This window comes from Xyrauchen texanus, chromosome 22 (assembly GCF_025860055.1).
Source record: "Xyrauchen texanus isolate HMW12.3.18 chromosome 22, RBS_HiC_50CHRs, whole genome shotgun sequence".
Taxonomy (NCBI): domain Eukaryota; kingdom Metazoa; phylum Chordata; class Actinopteri; order Cypriniformes; family Catostomidae; genus Xyrauchen; species Xyrauchen texanus.
Window position 1 is genome coordinate 15,308,370 of NC_068297.1, and position 16,186 is coordinate 15,324,555.

Sequence of the window (16,186 nt, forward strand, 5' to 3'; positions counted from 1 at the left end):
CTGAAACGGACGCCGTGTATGAAGACTATGGGGGAAAATGGCAACCTCCTCTTTAGAGACGCACTGCGTATCCCCTCTGCATTTCTTCTGCATGTAATCTCATACACCAAACAGGTGGAGAATAAAACCCGGTCAACAACCCAACACATGCGGCACCGCTGATCCTGCGATCAAGGGATACTAGTGTGGCTTCTGTGCCACCATTCCCTAAGAAAGAGAAGTGACTAAAATAAAATTTGAAAAGCTTTACACTATTTTCACAGAACCTCACATATACATTTTGATATGTGATAGTGACTGACACATGAGGAAAAAATGGTTCAAGAAATATTTGTAATAGAAGGAGAAAGAACCGTGTCAAAGTAGGTTAGAACATGCATTTTTAACTCAAAGAACGCTGTGCATTACTGGCCAGAAACAGGATTTTACAAACCCTTTTTCCAAGACAGTGTGTGACAAATCATTGACATGAAATGTTTTAACAAACTTTGTACATCAACTAAAACATATTTTCACAGCATAAAGGAATTAAAAATAATAGCAAAAATATTTTTATTTGAAATTATTTTTACAGTTCTAAGCACATTTTGTCACTTACACAATTTTTATTATAGTTTATTCTTTATATATATATATAATTTTTTACACTAAACCAAAATGAATAACTTTCAGTTTCCCTTCCTCAGGCACCTAAAAATAACAACAATTACATGAACATTATTACAACTATAAAAACAATTGCAATAATATATATTTTCCTTATTTGTCCTTATTATACATTTTATAAATAAATAAAAAATTGTCTAAGATTGAATGAAATTTATAAACATAACAAATAAAAGGCACTAAATGTTTTGGTAGAATAACTGGCAAAAACGGTTTTATCCACATACATCATTCATCCACTGATCAGCCACAACATTAAAACCATCAGCCTAATATTGTGTACGTCCCCCTTGTACCGCCAAACAGCGCCAACCCACATCTCAGAATAGCATTCTGAGATTATATTCTTTTCACTACAACTGTACAGAGCGGTTATCTGAGTTACTGTAGACTTTATCAGTTCAAACCAGTCTGGCCATTCTCTGTTGACCTCATCAACAAGGTGTTTCTGCCCACAGAACTGCCATTTACTGGATGTTTTTTGTTTGTGGCACCATTCTGAGTAAATTCTAGAGACTGTTGTGTGTGAAAAAATCCTCAAACCAGCCCATCTGGCACCAACAATCATGACACAGTCCAAATCACTGAGATACATTTTTTTCACCATTCTAATATTCTTGATATGAGCATTAACTGAAGCTCCTGACCCATATCTGCATGATTTTATGCACTGCACTGCTGACACATGATTGACTGATTAGATAATCACATGGATGATTGTTGGTGCCAGACGGGCTGGTTTGAGTATTTCTGTAACTGCTGATCGCCTGGGATTTTAACCCACAACAGTCTCTAGAATTTACTCAGAATGGTGCCAAAAACAATAAACATCCAGCGAGGTGCAGTTCTGTGGACAGAAATGCCTTGTTGATGAGAAAGGTCAAGAAAGAATGTACAGTAACTCAGATAACCACTCTGTACAATTGTGGTGAGAAGAATATTATCTCAGAATGCTCTTCTGGGTTGGTGCTGTTTTGGTGGCACGATGGGGATCTACACAATGTTAGATAGGTGGTTTTAATGTTGTGGCTGATCAGTGTATGGCAATAAAGCTATAAAATGCAACCGCATGAATTGTTTATAAGAAAAAAAATTACCTGAGTGTCTCGGTCAACAAGGTTGATTTCTAAAGAGGAGATAAAATGTCAAAATTAAGAAACTAACACAAGTGTGGATTTGATCAAAGAGCCATTCAAATAAAAGCATTTATAGATTTGAGATCTCCTTCAACAAATCCCTTAAGTTCAATTTGAGCAAACCTATAAGAGAGGCATCATAGCAACACATTTCAACTGCACCTGAATCAGGTGATCACTCAATAAATCCCACGTTAATGTTTAGGTGTGTGAATGTGTGTGTAGGTGGAAGTGTTGAGTTCAAGTATCAAAACCCTGCATCCTCTGCAGCTCTTCTGGAGGAGGGTTTCTCCATGGTAAATTATAACTCTGCCATTAGCATTCAGGATTATGCATGTATTAAAATTCTGATGTAAATGTCTGTAACAGCCTACAGTCTGTACTGTCTAATAAATATGTATGGGAAAAAAGTTAAATTATTCTGTGGACAGAAAGGAGTAAAACATTCATGTTTTAGGATGATTAGCCAAGTACAATACAAGCAGAAAAAAGGCAGTCAATTAGAACCTATTTTTGAGAGGGAAAAACTGAGGGAAAGATATCACTCTCAGAGCATTAATGGGGGAATTATCTTCAGCAGTAGTGGACTATGTAAAACACAGTCGCTATAATTTATATCCATAATGCTCAACATGATGGAATTGAACAACAAGCTGTGTGATCCAGAGTATTGAGAACAATGTATTCAGTCAACCCTGCTACAAATTGTATTAACTTTGAGAACAGTATTTACTTAAACAGGCTTTTATCCTAAAGAACATAAACACACACCTGTGTGTTTCCAAGGACAGGTGCGATGACTTATCTGGGTGTTAGAGAGGTCATCCTTTACCTCCGAGGTCAAAATTTCTCCAGTCTTGCTACTGCAGGAAAGAGAGACTGTGTTACACTTTATTTCAGATATACAGGTACTGAAATTTATATTAAATATGTTATACCAGCATCTATTCTATAAACAATACTGCCCTTCAGAAACAGAAACCAGTTACTGCCATTTTCACACTTAATGTTCTCTGAATCTGAGAATAGATGAGTCAAACATGTCTGTTACAGGACACATTATAGTCTAAGATAGTGTTTCCCAGCCTCTTTTTTTTTGCCGTAAGTTCGCCCAAAGCATCTACAGTAAGGCTCAAGTACCCCTTTATCGACCCAAAAGCAAGATGTGTACCAAAGGCTAAATATAATTTAATGTTCTCATTAAAATTTTTATATCCCTGATGTACAAAAGGAAAAGATGAAGTTATTAAGTTTATTCATCAACAAAAACAAAACCGGGCCATATGAGCCATGAAACTAATGCCTTGGCAATGAAAACTTTTTTAAACCATTAAAAAAAAAAAAAATCATTTATCATTAGTTTTTCATCAATTTGGCAGACAGAATATATACACTGCATATTTATTGACAACATGTTTATTGTTTACATGGATAACGTGTACCATTTACTTTACGATTTACATAGAAAAGTCTGTACTGTCTCTTTAAAACTACCGGCAGTTCAGTATTTTGTTTTGGTCAAGTGCATATTCATAAGAGTGTACTGGATTATTTATTTGATTAAATTCTGTTCTTGTAAAGACTTGACTGTAAAGAATGAAAAACACTGACAATATGGATTGCGTGGATCTCGTCTTTGGACACGCTTTAACCAAAACAATCAAACCAAACTTTTGTTCTCAACACGCAGTGAAAGGTTCTCGGGGCTTAACTTTGCATATTAAAATACCGATATTGGGATTTTAAGAATAAATATCAAGATCTTTTAAATTAAGATCATAATTAATCTGAAACTCAATATTTTTTACCCAGCCCTAATACTTATTATTTTTCTTTTATGTCATATATTTTGTTTTCTAGATTAAACAAGGCAAAGTCTAATTCTTTTCGCATACCTACTGGAACCTGCTAACATTTCCCCTGGGGTACGCAAACTCCCGGTTGGGTCTAAGAAACACGATTTTGGTCATATTTGACCAAATGTGTAGCCACTGCCTTTTTGCCTTTGCAGAATCCTCAATGCTGCAATGAAGAATCCTCAAGTAGTGACTTGCCTCAATCCGGGCGACGGAGGACAAATCCCAGCTGCCTCTGCATCTGAGAACGTCAACACATGCATCTCATCACGTGGCTTGTTGAGCGCATTGCCACGGAAACATTAGCGCTTGTGGAGGCTTCACGTCGTCCACCGCGACATCCACACTCAACTCACCACACCGAGAACGAACCACATTATAGCAACCACAAGGAGGTTAACCCATGTGACTCTACCCTCCCTAGCAACCGGGCCAATTTGGTTGCTTACGAGACCTGGCTGGAGTCACTCAGCACGCCCTGGGATTCAAACTAGCAAACTCCAGTGTAGCCAGCGTCTTTACCACTGAGCTACCCAGGTGCCCCATTGCTTAATTCTTCTGTTATAAACAACCTACAGCCACTGGAAATATGGCAAAATAATACCGACACCTCAAATCTCTGTAACCCATTTGCTTGGTCTCAACAGCAATTGTACAGGCACCGTGGCATCAAAAAGTATTTGGAAACTTTCGAACAATGAATTCACACTCAGTTATGTCTGAATTTCATTACATTACATACAACATATCAATTAATTTGCAAACAAATCATGCAAGAGCTTTTTTTAAAAACCATCTTCACTTTCATTAGTCATTTTTGCAATTACAAAAATATTTTGTCTCAATGTGTGTTTTAGTGGATAGGCATATACATTTTTAAGTGCCGTTTCAGTGTCCAAATACTTTCTAGGGTCACCAGACATGCACTGCTAACTTAAAAAGTATTGAATTTTCTAAAATCGTCAATCAAATGCAAATAAATGCAGGTCCCATTCTGTTCACACTGATACACCAGTATGTACTAGTATTCACAGCAGCTGGGCCTGGATTTCTCTTTCACACACTGCCACCGCGCACCGCACTGCCACATTCAGCAAGCATGCAAGTCTGCGTGAATGTAATCAGTACTATTGTGGGCTGTGCGATTTCGTTTTTCTGCAGTTACTGGCAATGAAGGTGGCGTGCGATTTTTGTAGTTTTGTAAATTTCCTTTAGTGATGCAAGGTGCTTACACAGAAAAGAGGGAGGAAGAAAGAAAGAGGCCTACAGGGTGCAGCCCACACCAAACAAGTAACCGAATGAACAAATACACATCACTACACATGTACAGATGCACTCGGATGCAAAATGTATCACGGGTCCAAGAGCTGTGCATCGAAGAAGCGTGTGTATGTATGCAGAACATGTGAGACTGAAACGATATGTAAACAGATGTGTGTGTTGAATAAGACAGGGAAATGTTGGGATGATTCCAGATATCCGCCTCTTTGCCTCTCTCCCTGCGCAGTGTTGGATTTAGTACAACCGAGGTTGATGCCACCAAGTCATTGTACTCCTTCTCTCATGCTTTTTTTTCTTTGCCAGCTTAACGCAGGCATAAAGCTCGACTCAGTGTCTCTAAGCCTTATTGGCTCGGCATAAGAAACAATAAAACTTCATCGGAGACCAGATTAGTCTGGATAAATAGAATAAAATGAAGAAAAAAAAAAAATGATTTCCTCTCTCTTGACTGCTATTTATCTGGATGGGAGCATCTCTCCCTCTGATGTCTTGCATGTGGCTGTGTAGCAGTACAAGCCTGTAAACTGCGATTCAGGCTGCCAAATTAGCCAAAACCAAAAACTCCTTATTTTATGTTTTAAAAACCCTTTAATCCTGCCCCATCTTCTTTGGGCCGTCGGTTCAGAACTGGCTGATGTGAGAGGGAGGATTTGAAGAAGATAGAGGGAGCTTAAGTGGGAATGAATGAAAAAGAGAGACAGAGAGAGTCAGCATCAGAGTCAGAGTCAATAGTCCCTCCATCAGCAGCAGTTGAAGCAGCAAGAGGAAAAGACAATAAGAACATTGCTCATGTAATACACACATAAATTCACTGCACACACTCACTGTGATGGCCTGGGCAAAACTCAGGTGAACTTTAAGAGTGCATACTTTCTCAGAATACACAAGTTTATTCTTATGTTTCACATAAGTTTAGCAATGGGGTGGGCAGTTTATTTCGACCTGAATTTCATGATTTACTACTATATCAGCTAAACTTTGATGTTTAATGAATTTAAGAAGGCGAACACACACACACACACACACACACACACGGTGGGCTTTTCCATTGACTTCTATTATTTTAGTACTGAGCTAATTATATTTTCTATGGCCTAAACCTAACCTTTACAGAAATCTTTTGCCATTTTTATATTTATTTTATACATTATTTATCAGTAATGAGTTCCCCACAATGTAGGAGATTTCAGGTTTTACTATACTTATGGTGACATTTGGACCATACAATCCAGGCAAAACCTGACTCACACACACAATCATGTTACACAGCATACACTTCAATAGTTTTAATATAAAGCTAATTATAATGATTACAGATTAGCCCTGATCCACAACCAAACAGAGAAACTTTAGAATTTGAAAAGTAATAATAAACAAAACAGTTACGTATTTTATGAATCATTGGATGTTACCCACCCAGACATAAACACACACCTTGAAGCAGCACACCAGTGTTTGAGGTCATGCGCATCATTCTCGTTGACGGCTGCCCGTAGTTTGCGTTCAGTGTGTGTGTCTGGTACAGATGAAAAAGACACTCCACTCTGTCCTCCGTTCACTGACTGACACTCATCTGAATACACACACATACAAAAGACACACAAAATCACACCATGCCCAGAAGGAAACAATTTAACATGTAGAATCTTTGAAATTTAGAAACTTTTCTATATGATAGAGGGAGAGAGAACATGACTGTAAAACGGGACTGTGTGTAATACATAGGTGTCTTGTTCACGACTCTCCCAGACTGAGACAGTGAAGGTTACATACAATAAGAGACTTGATCTCAGGGAACAACCTACAGCACTACAGTGTGTCTGTGTGTCTCAGAAGCTATAAGTTGATCCCTCTCATACACTCTTCTCCGAGTCCCCCTTTACAATTGGCTCTCTCACCAAATCAACACACTCCTCAATCAGACAGTGGACATTGATCCTCTTCTGTGACAACAAAAGCAATGGTGGAAGGACAGAAACAGACAGACAAAGAGACTACTGGGAGTCTAAATAGGAAGATCAAGAAAGTAAAAAATTTCAGGGGAAAAACAATTCTAGTACTTTAATGTTAGCCTCCGTCGCCATTCACTTTAAATGCATCTTTAGTTTTTTTCCTTTCAATGAAAGTGAAATCTATCATTGTACCTAACATCTCCAGAATTTTCATTTTTGGGTAAACCATCCATTTTCACCCTTCACCATCACCACTGATGACTGTCTAGTTAATACTTCCTCGAACATAAAAATCCTTGGTGCCATATTTGATGGTTTACTCTCCCTTGGTCATCATATTAATAATACATCACACATTGCTTTTTTTCATTTATGTAGTATTGCCAAATTTCACCCATCACTTTCACAGCATAGCACTCAAGTTCTTATTAATGCCCTGGTAACATCCTGTATTGATTATTGTAACTCCATCTTATTTGGTATCCCTGACAAATTAGTTCACAGCCTTCAAATAATTCAAAATTCAGCTGCAAGGATTGTCACCCAGACCAAGTCTACTGAACATATCACGCTCTCCCTTATTCAACTTCATTGGCTACACGTCCAATACCAGATCCATTATAAAATCTTCCTGCTCAATTTTAAAGCAACTCCCTGGCCCCCCTTTATCTCTCAGTCCTTCTCAAACCATAGTGTTCCTTAAGATCATCTTTTGCTGATTTATTGCTTTTTCAATCGTTTAAACTTAGTTCTAAGTTTAAACTTTGGAACTCATTGCCACACCACATCCATCAGTTGGATTCCATCTTGAGGTTTAAATCTCAGATAAAAACATATCGGTTCAAATTAGCCTACTCATTAAATAATATACATGTGTTTTTAGTGTACTTTGTATTTGAACTTGCTTAATTGTTGCTTTTTCTGCTGTAAGTTGTCCTTGAATGCTGTGAATGGTGTGTGTGTGTGTATAATATATATATATATATATACATACACACACACACACACACACACATATTTCCCTTCAAGTTCACACTGGTATCCCAGGTGTAGAGTGACCACAGATGTGGTTCATCGCATTAACTATAGACATGTTCCATGAAATGTTTCGCTTGAAATGTGTGTTTGTGCTATATTTCTTTAAGACAAAGACTGGGGCATTTTTTCACACAGGAAAGTTGTCATACGTCAGTAAGTTTAAGATTTGGAGTCTAAAGTCCAATTGCAAAAATGTGTTTTATTGAGCAGTGTTTTTGTTTTGTTTGTTTTTTGTTTGGCAAGGGTTAACTATGTTATAAAGGTAATTTCCTTAAGATGAAGGTATTTTTCATGAAAGTCCAATTTTTATCAGGGAATGGTTGTCACGTGTTTTAAATGTCATAAACATACAACATTTATTGTACGTGTTTGCATTATATATTGTATTGTACAATACATATCAATTTATATATATATCGATATTTTATTACCTTTTCTATTTTTGTTGCTTAATGATTTGTTTTGTGCTTTTTTAAAGTCTGTTGAAAAGCCTATTATAATCTGTTTAATACAGGTGTAGATTTAAAGAGTCACCCCCAATGTTTACATGAAACCTACACCACTGGTTTAGAGGCAAGATCTGTTGCGACAATTTGCCCCATATAGAGTGACAATATGCCCCACTTTTGGGGCATGTTGATACAAAAGGCCAACATGTGTTTAATGAACTGTATCTTTTTTCCTGGGCAAGAACAGTGAAAATGTTTCAGTATCTTTTTTTGTAACCAAGGTTTCTTGGTATGTGGCAATGCAAAAATTGACTTAAATGAGACCTACCCTGAGAAATATACACTGGAATAAAAAGTGTGACAACTCTGGTCTGCCCTATTTATGTATAAAAAGTTTTGGGATCACTGTATATTGATTTAAAACAGATGCTACTGTGTGGGCAACATTCTTTATTGATCGTTAATAATGATCCACAAACAGCTTCAACAGACCAATAACTTTAAAGCTGTTGGACACTTTGAGGTTTGTGTTATTCATGAGAACTACCATATAATGTTTGAATATTAAGTCAATTTTGAATTTCTTATGTGTGTATATCCTTCATGGCTGACTGACAGTGCGAGTCGTTCGCTTCAGGCTGGCCGTATGTAAACAAGACACCTTGTCTTTTATATGCAGTGCAGCACAATACCAAATCCAGCCTCTCTCATTCCCTATTTATGATCCTCCGAACTGCCCGACAGAATTTCCTTTAAATATTTCCCCCATTCTATGATTTCCACAATAATCCTTACACACAAACACACACCGACATTATCAGCACCCGAAAGAATTCGATGACCTGAAAACTTACACCGAGGAGACACTGAAAGGGGTATCTTGCACTATGAAATAAAACTCACACAATGACTTCTAATTGCAACATTTTAACTATTAACACCACTAAAATGCCCCCAAACAGACTATTTTGACCATCTGTTCCTCTCTTATTCACCCTCTTAAGCACTTCCTTCCAAGGCTAAGGTCTGCTCGGGGTGAGAGAGCAGGCAAATCATCAAGGACATAATTAAGAGGCTTATGGGCAGACAGGAGGGGCAACACACCCCCCCTCTTTTAGCCATTATTAGAAGCTAAACACCTCCATGGTCTCATCTGTACACCTGCTAGCTGAACCATTCTGTCCTTCCTTCCTCTACTTCTCGCTCTCTAACATTTTATATATACTGCCCTCTCTCATTTGAATGTCTGTGTGTCTTTTTGGCCTAGGAAATGCTCCTGGAAGATTGCTGAAGACCAGATTGCGGAGGACCCGCTCTCACCAGGTCCGCAGGAAACAGAATATCAGAGCTGAGGTCAACACACTTTAAACTCTTCCTGGTCAGCCAATTAACAACACGAATGAATCAAACTCTTCCCTCTATCTGCACGCAGCACTAAAAAAAAATCATTCAGAAGTCAAATATAATTACATAAGAGATTAAATATTATGAAACCTAATGACTTTTTTTTTCAATTTCCCAGTGGTGCCGCTGTCAGGGTCACATGCGTCTTGCGTCATATCACGAAGGACTCATTAGATACAAGGAAATTCACTGTATGAATGTTATGATCGCAGAGCTAAATAATATTCTGCAACTTCAGCAACAAGCCACATGCTTCAAACCAAAATACAAACTCTTTTAGCTTTCGTGATATGTTTTTTTTTTTGTTTACGCCATTTAATTAATCTTGCAGCATATGTTTTCATCTATCTAAAATAATTTATTGATCCAGTTCAATTTATACTACACTTTTCCACCCCTAAACTGATTCCACTCTGATTAAATTCTGTTTCTTGATTGTCTTTTGTATTCGGACTCCTGTTTCCATATCAGCCCAAGATGGAACCTTGTGTCACTGTATGTTTCACATGGGTGAATCCATCTCTTGAATTATGAATTTGCTCTTAAAACAAATTCATAGTAAATCAATTGCACTTATAAACATTCTCACAAAACAAAAGGTGCATTTTATTGTATCAAATGTTATTGGAATAATTCTCTCACCTGGTACCGATGTTTGTGTTTCTGCATCTATTTCATTAGCCTTCTTCTTGGCTACAGCTGCTAACACCACCTCACCCTTATCTGCTGCCACGTAATGGAGGTCCTTTGAAGGTAAAGCAGAACAGCAGAGCAATCTAAAATTAATCTCAGCTCACATGACAATACTTCAGTTTTCTTCTCCATTTTTTTGTGCTGTGTGTAAAGAGAGAGAGGGAGGAAGAGAGAAAGAGAATAGATTAAATAACCTGTTTGAAGCTTCAGAAGAAAAAAACCTACATGAAAGTAATAAACTTTCAAAAATCAGTCGCACATATTTTTTCACTCCCTTTATGTCGTCCTGCCTGCCCATTTCTCTCTCACACTGATCTGAACTCTTGTGCTTTTTGAAACCAGTATGATTATATCCAGACAGAGAGGCAGTGGAAGGCATGTGTCACCCTTTTAAAAGTCAGAATTGAGTTTAAACTATTGCTATTATGAGCAGGTGGGCACAGACACACATTTATACACATTTTCTCTCTATTAAATATGAGCCCTCTCATCCCAAAGAATAAGTTATAATAGATCTATCTGAGTGTCAAATAGTCAGGAGACCTCCATTAACCCATAAACATACTTTTAAATGTTACACCAATGGTTCCACCAAAATGGAGGCCACAATGAGAAGTACAAATGAGATAAAACACTTCTAACGGAACGTTGCAGACTGTTCACAGAAGGTGAATGCCTGAAGTCCTTTGTTAACAGATATCACTTTAGTACCTTAAGCTAAAAGGCACTAAAATATACAGTTTAATCATAAGTGTAACAAGCAGTTCATTCTAGCTATTGATGTTATAAGAAGCTAAATGGAGAGAGAGGCCTAGCAACACCCTTTAACAATGGTAAAATCACTATAAATTTTAGCCTCAAGTGGGTTATTGCTTTTATTAAACGGTGGCAAAAAGCAATATAATAAAAGATACATACCAAATAAAATGCAATTTATTAAAAGCAAATGAACATGCACAAACTTTGTTAGCACAATAACTGAAGAGTTTTAATGATTTATAAATGAATGGCGAATTCAATTAGTGCATGTTCACAAGTTTGCCGATTCAAACGTGGCTCATCCATTTAGACTTCATGCAATAAATGTTTTATAAATGGGTATTTCCCATGAAACTTCAGGCAGTGAGAACAATTTTCTGCTGTAAGACATGCTACACTGAAAAAACAAATTGTTGGTTTTATGTAATTAAATTATGGACAACGGTTCCACATAATGAAAATGTGTTTCCTTAATATGAAATGAAAATGTAGGCTCTACTTATAAGTTTTGTGTGGTATAAACCCAAAGGAATTAAGTTAATCTCACTTAAAATAGATCTGTCCAAATTACTGCACTCAATTTAACAGCTTGAGGCTAGCTAGCAACAATACACATTAGCATATTATAGATATATTTTTGTTCAGTATGACAAGGATGGTGCTGTTGAGGGTCTACTGATCTTGAATCAGTCTCTACACTGATGATCCTTCAGTCTTTGCCTCATGACAAAAGCAATATACACATATTGTTCAACCAATTAAAATGTTGTAAATCACTAGTGATGTGTCGTTCATGAACGATTCGTTCATTTTGAACGAATCTTTAATATGACTCGGGACTACCGAGTTGTCTCAGAGAGTGATTCGTTCATTTTGTGTTGACCGCGCATGCGCGCAACATCGCATAAGGTACATGAAGTCATAAATGATTAGTTCATCTTTCGCGAGTCTTCGGGTTCGGCCGGGTCCGAGTCTTTCGTTCTTCCTGTCAGTCCCATAGAGACTATGCTGCTGTCAGTACCGGAAAGAGAAATGATTAGTTCGTCTCTTCGGTTTCGAGTCATTCGTTCTTCAAGTCAGACTCACAAACCCATAGCACTATGCAGTAGTGCTGTGCTATGGGTTTGTGAGTCTGACTTGAAGAACGAACGACTCGAACCGAAGAGACGAACTAATCATTTCTCTTTCCGGTACTGACAGCATAGTCTCTATGGGACTGACAGGAAGAACGAAAGACTCGGACCCGGCCGAACCCAAACCCGAAGACTCGAGAGTCGAGACTTGAACTAATCATTTATCTTTCCGGATCCGGACCGGTATGCTGCATGTGCATGCAGTCAGTGAGTGCATTGGCTGCTGTGTCACACCACACGGCCCACACACAGACACTGACGAGTCGACATCGACAACTAAGTGTTTTTAACGTTTTGAAGTTCGAACCCGATGACACAAGAGGCGGAGAAAAAGGAGGTGAGGTGAACTAACTGCAATAGCTTAAACTTAAGACCCAATTAATAAATTAACATTTAGGTTTCTTATAAATTGGCTTTGGCTGCATTACCCTATAGTTTATTTTTATTTATTTATTTCAAATTGAATCAACATTTTCGTAAGTAGACTACTTGATGTTTTGGGCTATTTAACATGACATTTAATTATATTCTGCTGAAATGAACGAAATGACTCGAAAAAAGATTCGTTCATTTTGCTGAACGAGACTCAAAGATCCGAGTCAGTAAAATGATCCGAACTTCCCACTACTATAAATCACCCATCCTTGACCTAACCATTAGCTTCACTATTCTCCACAATGGTAACATCCGAAAAATATCCACCATGACAGAAACTTCTCTAAATCCCAACATAACAGAACCGAACATTAAACACTAACAAGTCTCCTACTTCTTTCATTTTGTGTAGAAATACATTAAAATAACACTTAATTTCAAAATGTACTCTCCCAATCCAGTCTCATGTAAAGCATGCTGGGAAATGTAAATCCCCTGTCCTGTTTCAGAAATACATTGATGCAACAAATATTTTTCACAGAGTCCCAACATAAATGGATTAAGTAAACAGTTAGATTGTGCACAATTATATTAAGTTGAGACCAAATACAAAGAAATTGTGCTGGATTAACTCAATTTAAGCAAATTGAGAAAGCAGTAAAAATCATGTCGAGTAAACACTATCCAAATCAATTTGATAATTTCACATCAATGTACTCATATCATTATTTTATGACTGGGTTGAATTTTACTTGGGACTTTACACAATATGATTATGTCCTCATCTCAAACATAAATGTATTATGTTGATTTTAAGAGTTTTAGTATATTCAATAGAGCTGCTTTGCATTTTATTCAGTGTATTCTTGATCTAAATATATTTTAAAATCTTTCTAATTCTTGTATAATTAATATAATGCCGTTTTTATTGCATTTTTATTAAGTGAGAGATAACAGAGAACATTTATTGTTTAAAAGTTATCACATCACAGAACCATTTAAATTAATTACAAAATAGCTAAAAGCTGATTAATAAAGGTACTTAAAAGAAATAATTATCCCAAAAATATTTATTTCTACACAACACATTAGGAATATTTTAAAGAATGTTGTGATTGTTAATTTCCATACAATAGCAGTTGATAGTGACTTACTTAAAAGTTTTTAAAAAGCACACAAAAGTGTAAAAAAAAAAAATAGAAATAGTCCATCAGTCCAAATCAGCGATCTTGACACTCTTTTAAAATATCTACTTTTGAGTTCTGCAGAAAAAAGAAAGTCATATAGGTGAGGAATGACATGAGAGTGAGCAAATGATGACAGAAGTCAAATGTTTGGGTGAACTATTACTTTGCACTAAATGGTGACCAGTTACAGGATCTCAAATTATACACCTTACCTAATACATATTCACCTAAAATCTTAAAAGAAAGAATATATCCTCTATACATAGTCATATCACCCAGGTACACAAAGATCTTAGCCAACAATTCTTAGTCAATCAATGCTTGTGCATCCATAGAGAAGATCTTCAGATGTTCTGACACAGTGCAAGAACTTAATGTAATTGACAGACTATATTTGAGCATCTTGGTGGGGCCCATTCATGGGTAAATTTAAGTGAAAGGTGGAAGAGGAGCTCAGCGCTGACTCTAAACTAATAAGATCCTCCCCCTCTCTCTCTCCCAGTTTAAACGCTAAACCCATCCTTCCGCTTGAGGGACATCAGTCAGAGCTGCAGCCAGATGCAGAGACGGTGAATACAGCACAGTCAGACCTGCAGAGTGCCAATGCCTGTATTGTTAGGCAGCCTCTGCAGGTCTGATCAGCTGAGGGGGGTGAGAATGACTTACAAACATCAAACAGGACTTGATTTAGCAACTTCACAGGCTCAGGGATGAGAGCCAATCATCTCATGATTCAAAACAAGGAATAAATGTGGAGATTCTTCATTTCAAACAAAACAATCAACTACAGGCTTGAACTTTTGGCAGCTGTGTATTATAAGAATGTCTACATTTTCATAAGTATGGGAAAGAAAAAATCAGTTGCAGCAATTTCATTTCTTGCTGGTTAAAAAAAAAGAGAAAATAATTAAGCAAGGGAGGGGAAAAGAGCATTCTGAGGTAATCAGGTTTTGAATTGAAAAGGGAAATGACAGCTAACAAAGGTATCGAAAGAGTGCCAAACACTAGATATTAGCATTGGTTCTGAAAAACTTTACTGCAGCTTAGCAGAACATAATGCTTTCTGAGCAAGAAAAGGAGAGAAAGACAGATTGAACAAGAGAGAAAGGCCAAGAAACCGAAAAACAGACAGGGAAAGAGAGGGAATCCAGACGTCTAAGAGGGATAACAATAATTCTATACATAAATAAGATATTATACCTCTTATTCACCACAGCTTACACAGGACACAGGATCTAGTTTAATCTTATTTATTTAAGAGCTTTAAGAGCTCACATGCAGATAAACAGCCTTTTAGTGTTATTTTGGACTGGAGAGGCATATGGAGAGAGAATAAACAGCTTGTCCAGTGATGATGTGTTTGATATTCACTCGACATCAGAAAAGAGTTTAAAATTAACATGGACCAGTGGAGCAGAGAGAAAGAGATGAAGAAAAGAGAGCGTGAGAGCCATTACAACACACACACACACACACACACACACACACACACACACACCAAGACACCAAGACACCAAGACAATTAATGTGCACACCTGTAATCCACGTGAGTGTTTGAGGGTGTTTATCAGATGTGTGAGAGGTTCTTACAGAGTTCATTATCAGTCTCTACACAGAAATGTGCTAATATCAGATCTGCGCTGTATGCCACAGACTAATCGGTGATATTAACACCAGCCCCCTCCATTCCAGCAAACACAAGCTCGCATATGCCCCATTAACCAACAAAGCAAGCATCTGATTCGAGGTTCACAAATATGATGTAATTAATTAATGAGCTGATCGAAAAATGAGCACAGAAATGAAAAAAAAAAAAAGGGTGAAAAAAGTCAGTGAAATGTGCCAAAATGAATTATCATAGACATTATCTGGGTTCACATCAGAGAATAATTACAACTATAGAATGTTACAATTATGCAAAACACTCCAGCAAAAGAGTGTAAAGGCAAAAACCCTCCCTCCCTTCCTCTCTACCCCTTTCTGTGACTCCAACCCCTCCAATTTCTCCAACACCAAAGTGCTTCACTTCAAAAAAGGCTTCTTACAAAAGAAAAGAAAGAGAAATTCTTTTGGTGCTCCATTGTTGGTCCGGAGACAATGCGACTCAAGCCTGGCTCATACTGGGGGCTCTTACGCGGGGCTCCGTGCGTTTTGTTTCAGCTGACCTCTGTGACATGGAGGGGACCAGATCAGATGGAGCAAGGTCCCCCATTCGTTCCCTGCCTTTCTATTTCTTTTTTTTCTTTCTTTCTCTCCC

The 16,186-nt window shown here is 37.4% G+C and overlaps 1 protein-coding gene across 4 annotated transcripts in view; it reads right to left on the reverse strand.

Moving 5' to 3' along the window:
- Window positions 1-572: 572 nt before the first annotated feature.
- wdpcp (WD repeat containing planar cell polarity effector) overlaps window positions 573-16,186 on the reverse strand; it is a 99,406-nt gene continuing 83,792 nt past the window's right edge. For 2 of the 4 annotated variants that reach the window (XR_007972928.1, XR_007972927.1), the window contains 5 exons: window positions 10,425-10,527; window positions 6,374-6,512; window positions 2,574-5,608; window positions 1,764-1,792; window positions 665-690 (listed from right to left, as the gene is read on the reverse strand). Coding sequence is in view for 2 of the 4 variants with exons in the window: in XM_052154248.1 (XP_052010208.1) it covers window positions 643-690; window positions 1,764-1,792; window positions 2,574-2,665; window positions 6,356-6,512; window positions 10,425-10,527 (429 nt within the window). In the remaining 2 variants the exon portion in view is untranslated. Of the gene's footprint in view, window positions 691-1,763; window positions 1,793-2,573; window positions 5,609-6,355; window positions 6,513-10,424; window positions 10,528-16,186 lie in introns of all 4 variants that reach the window. The other 2 variants (XM_052154249.1, XM_052154248.1) reach the window with 2 other exon arrangements.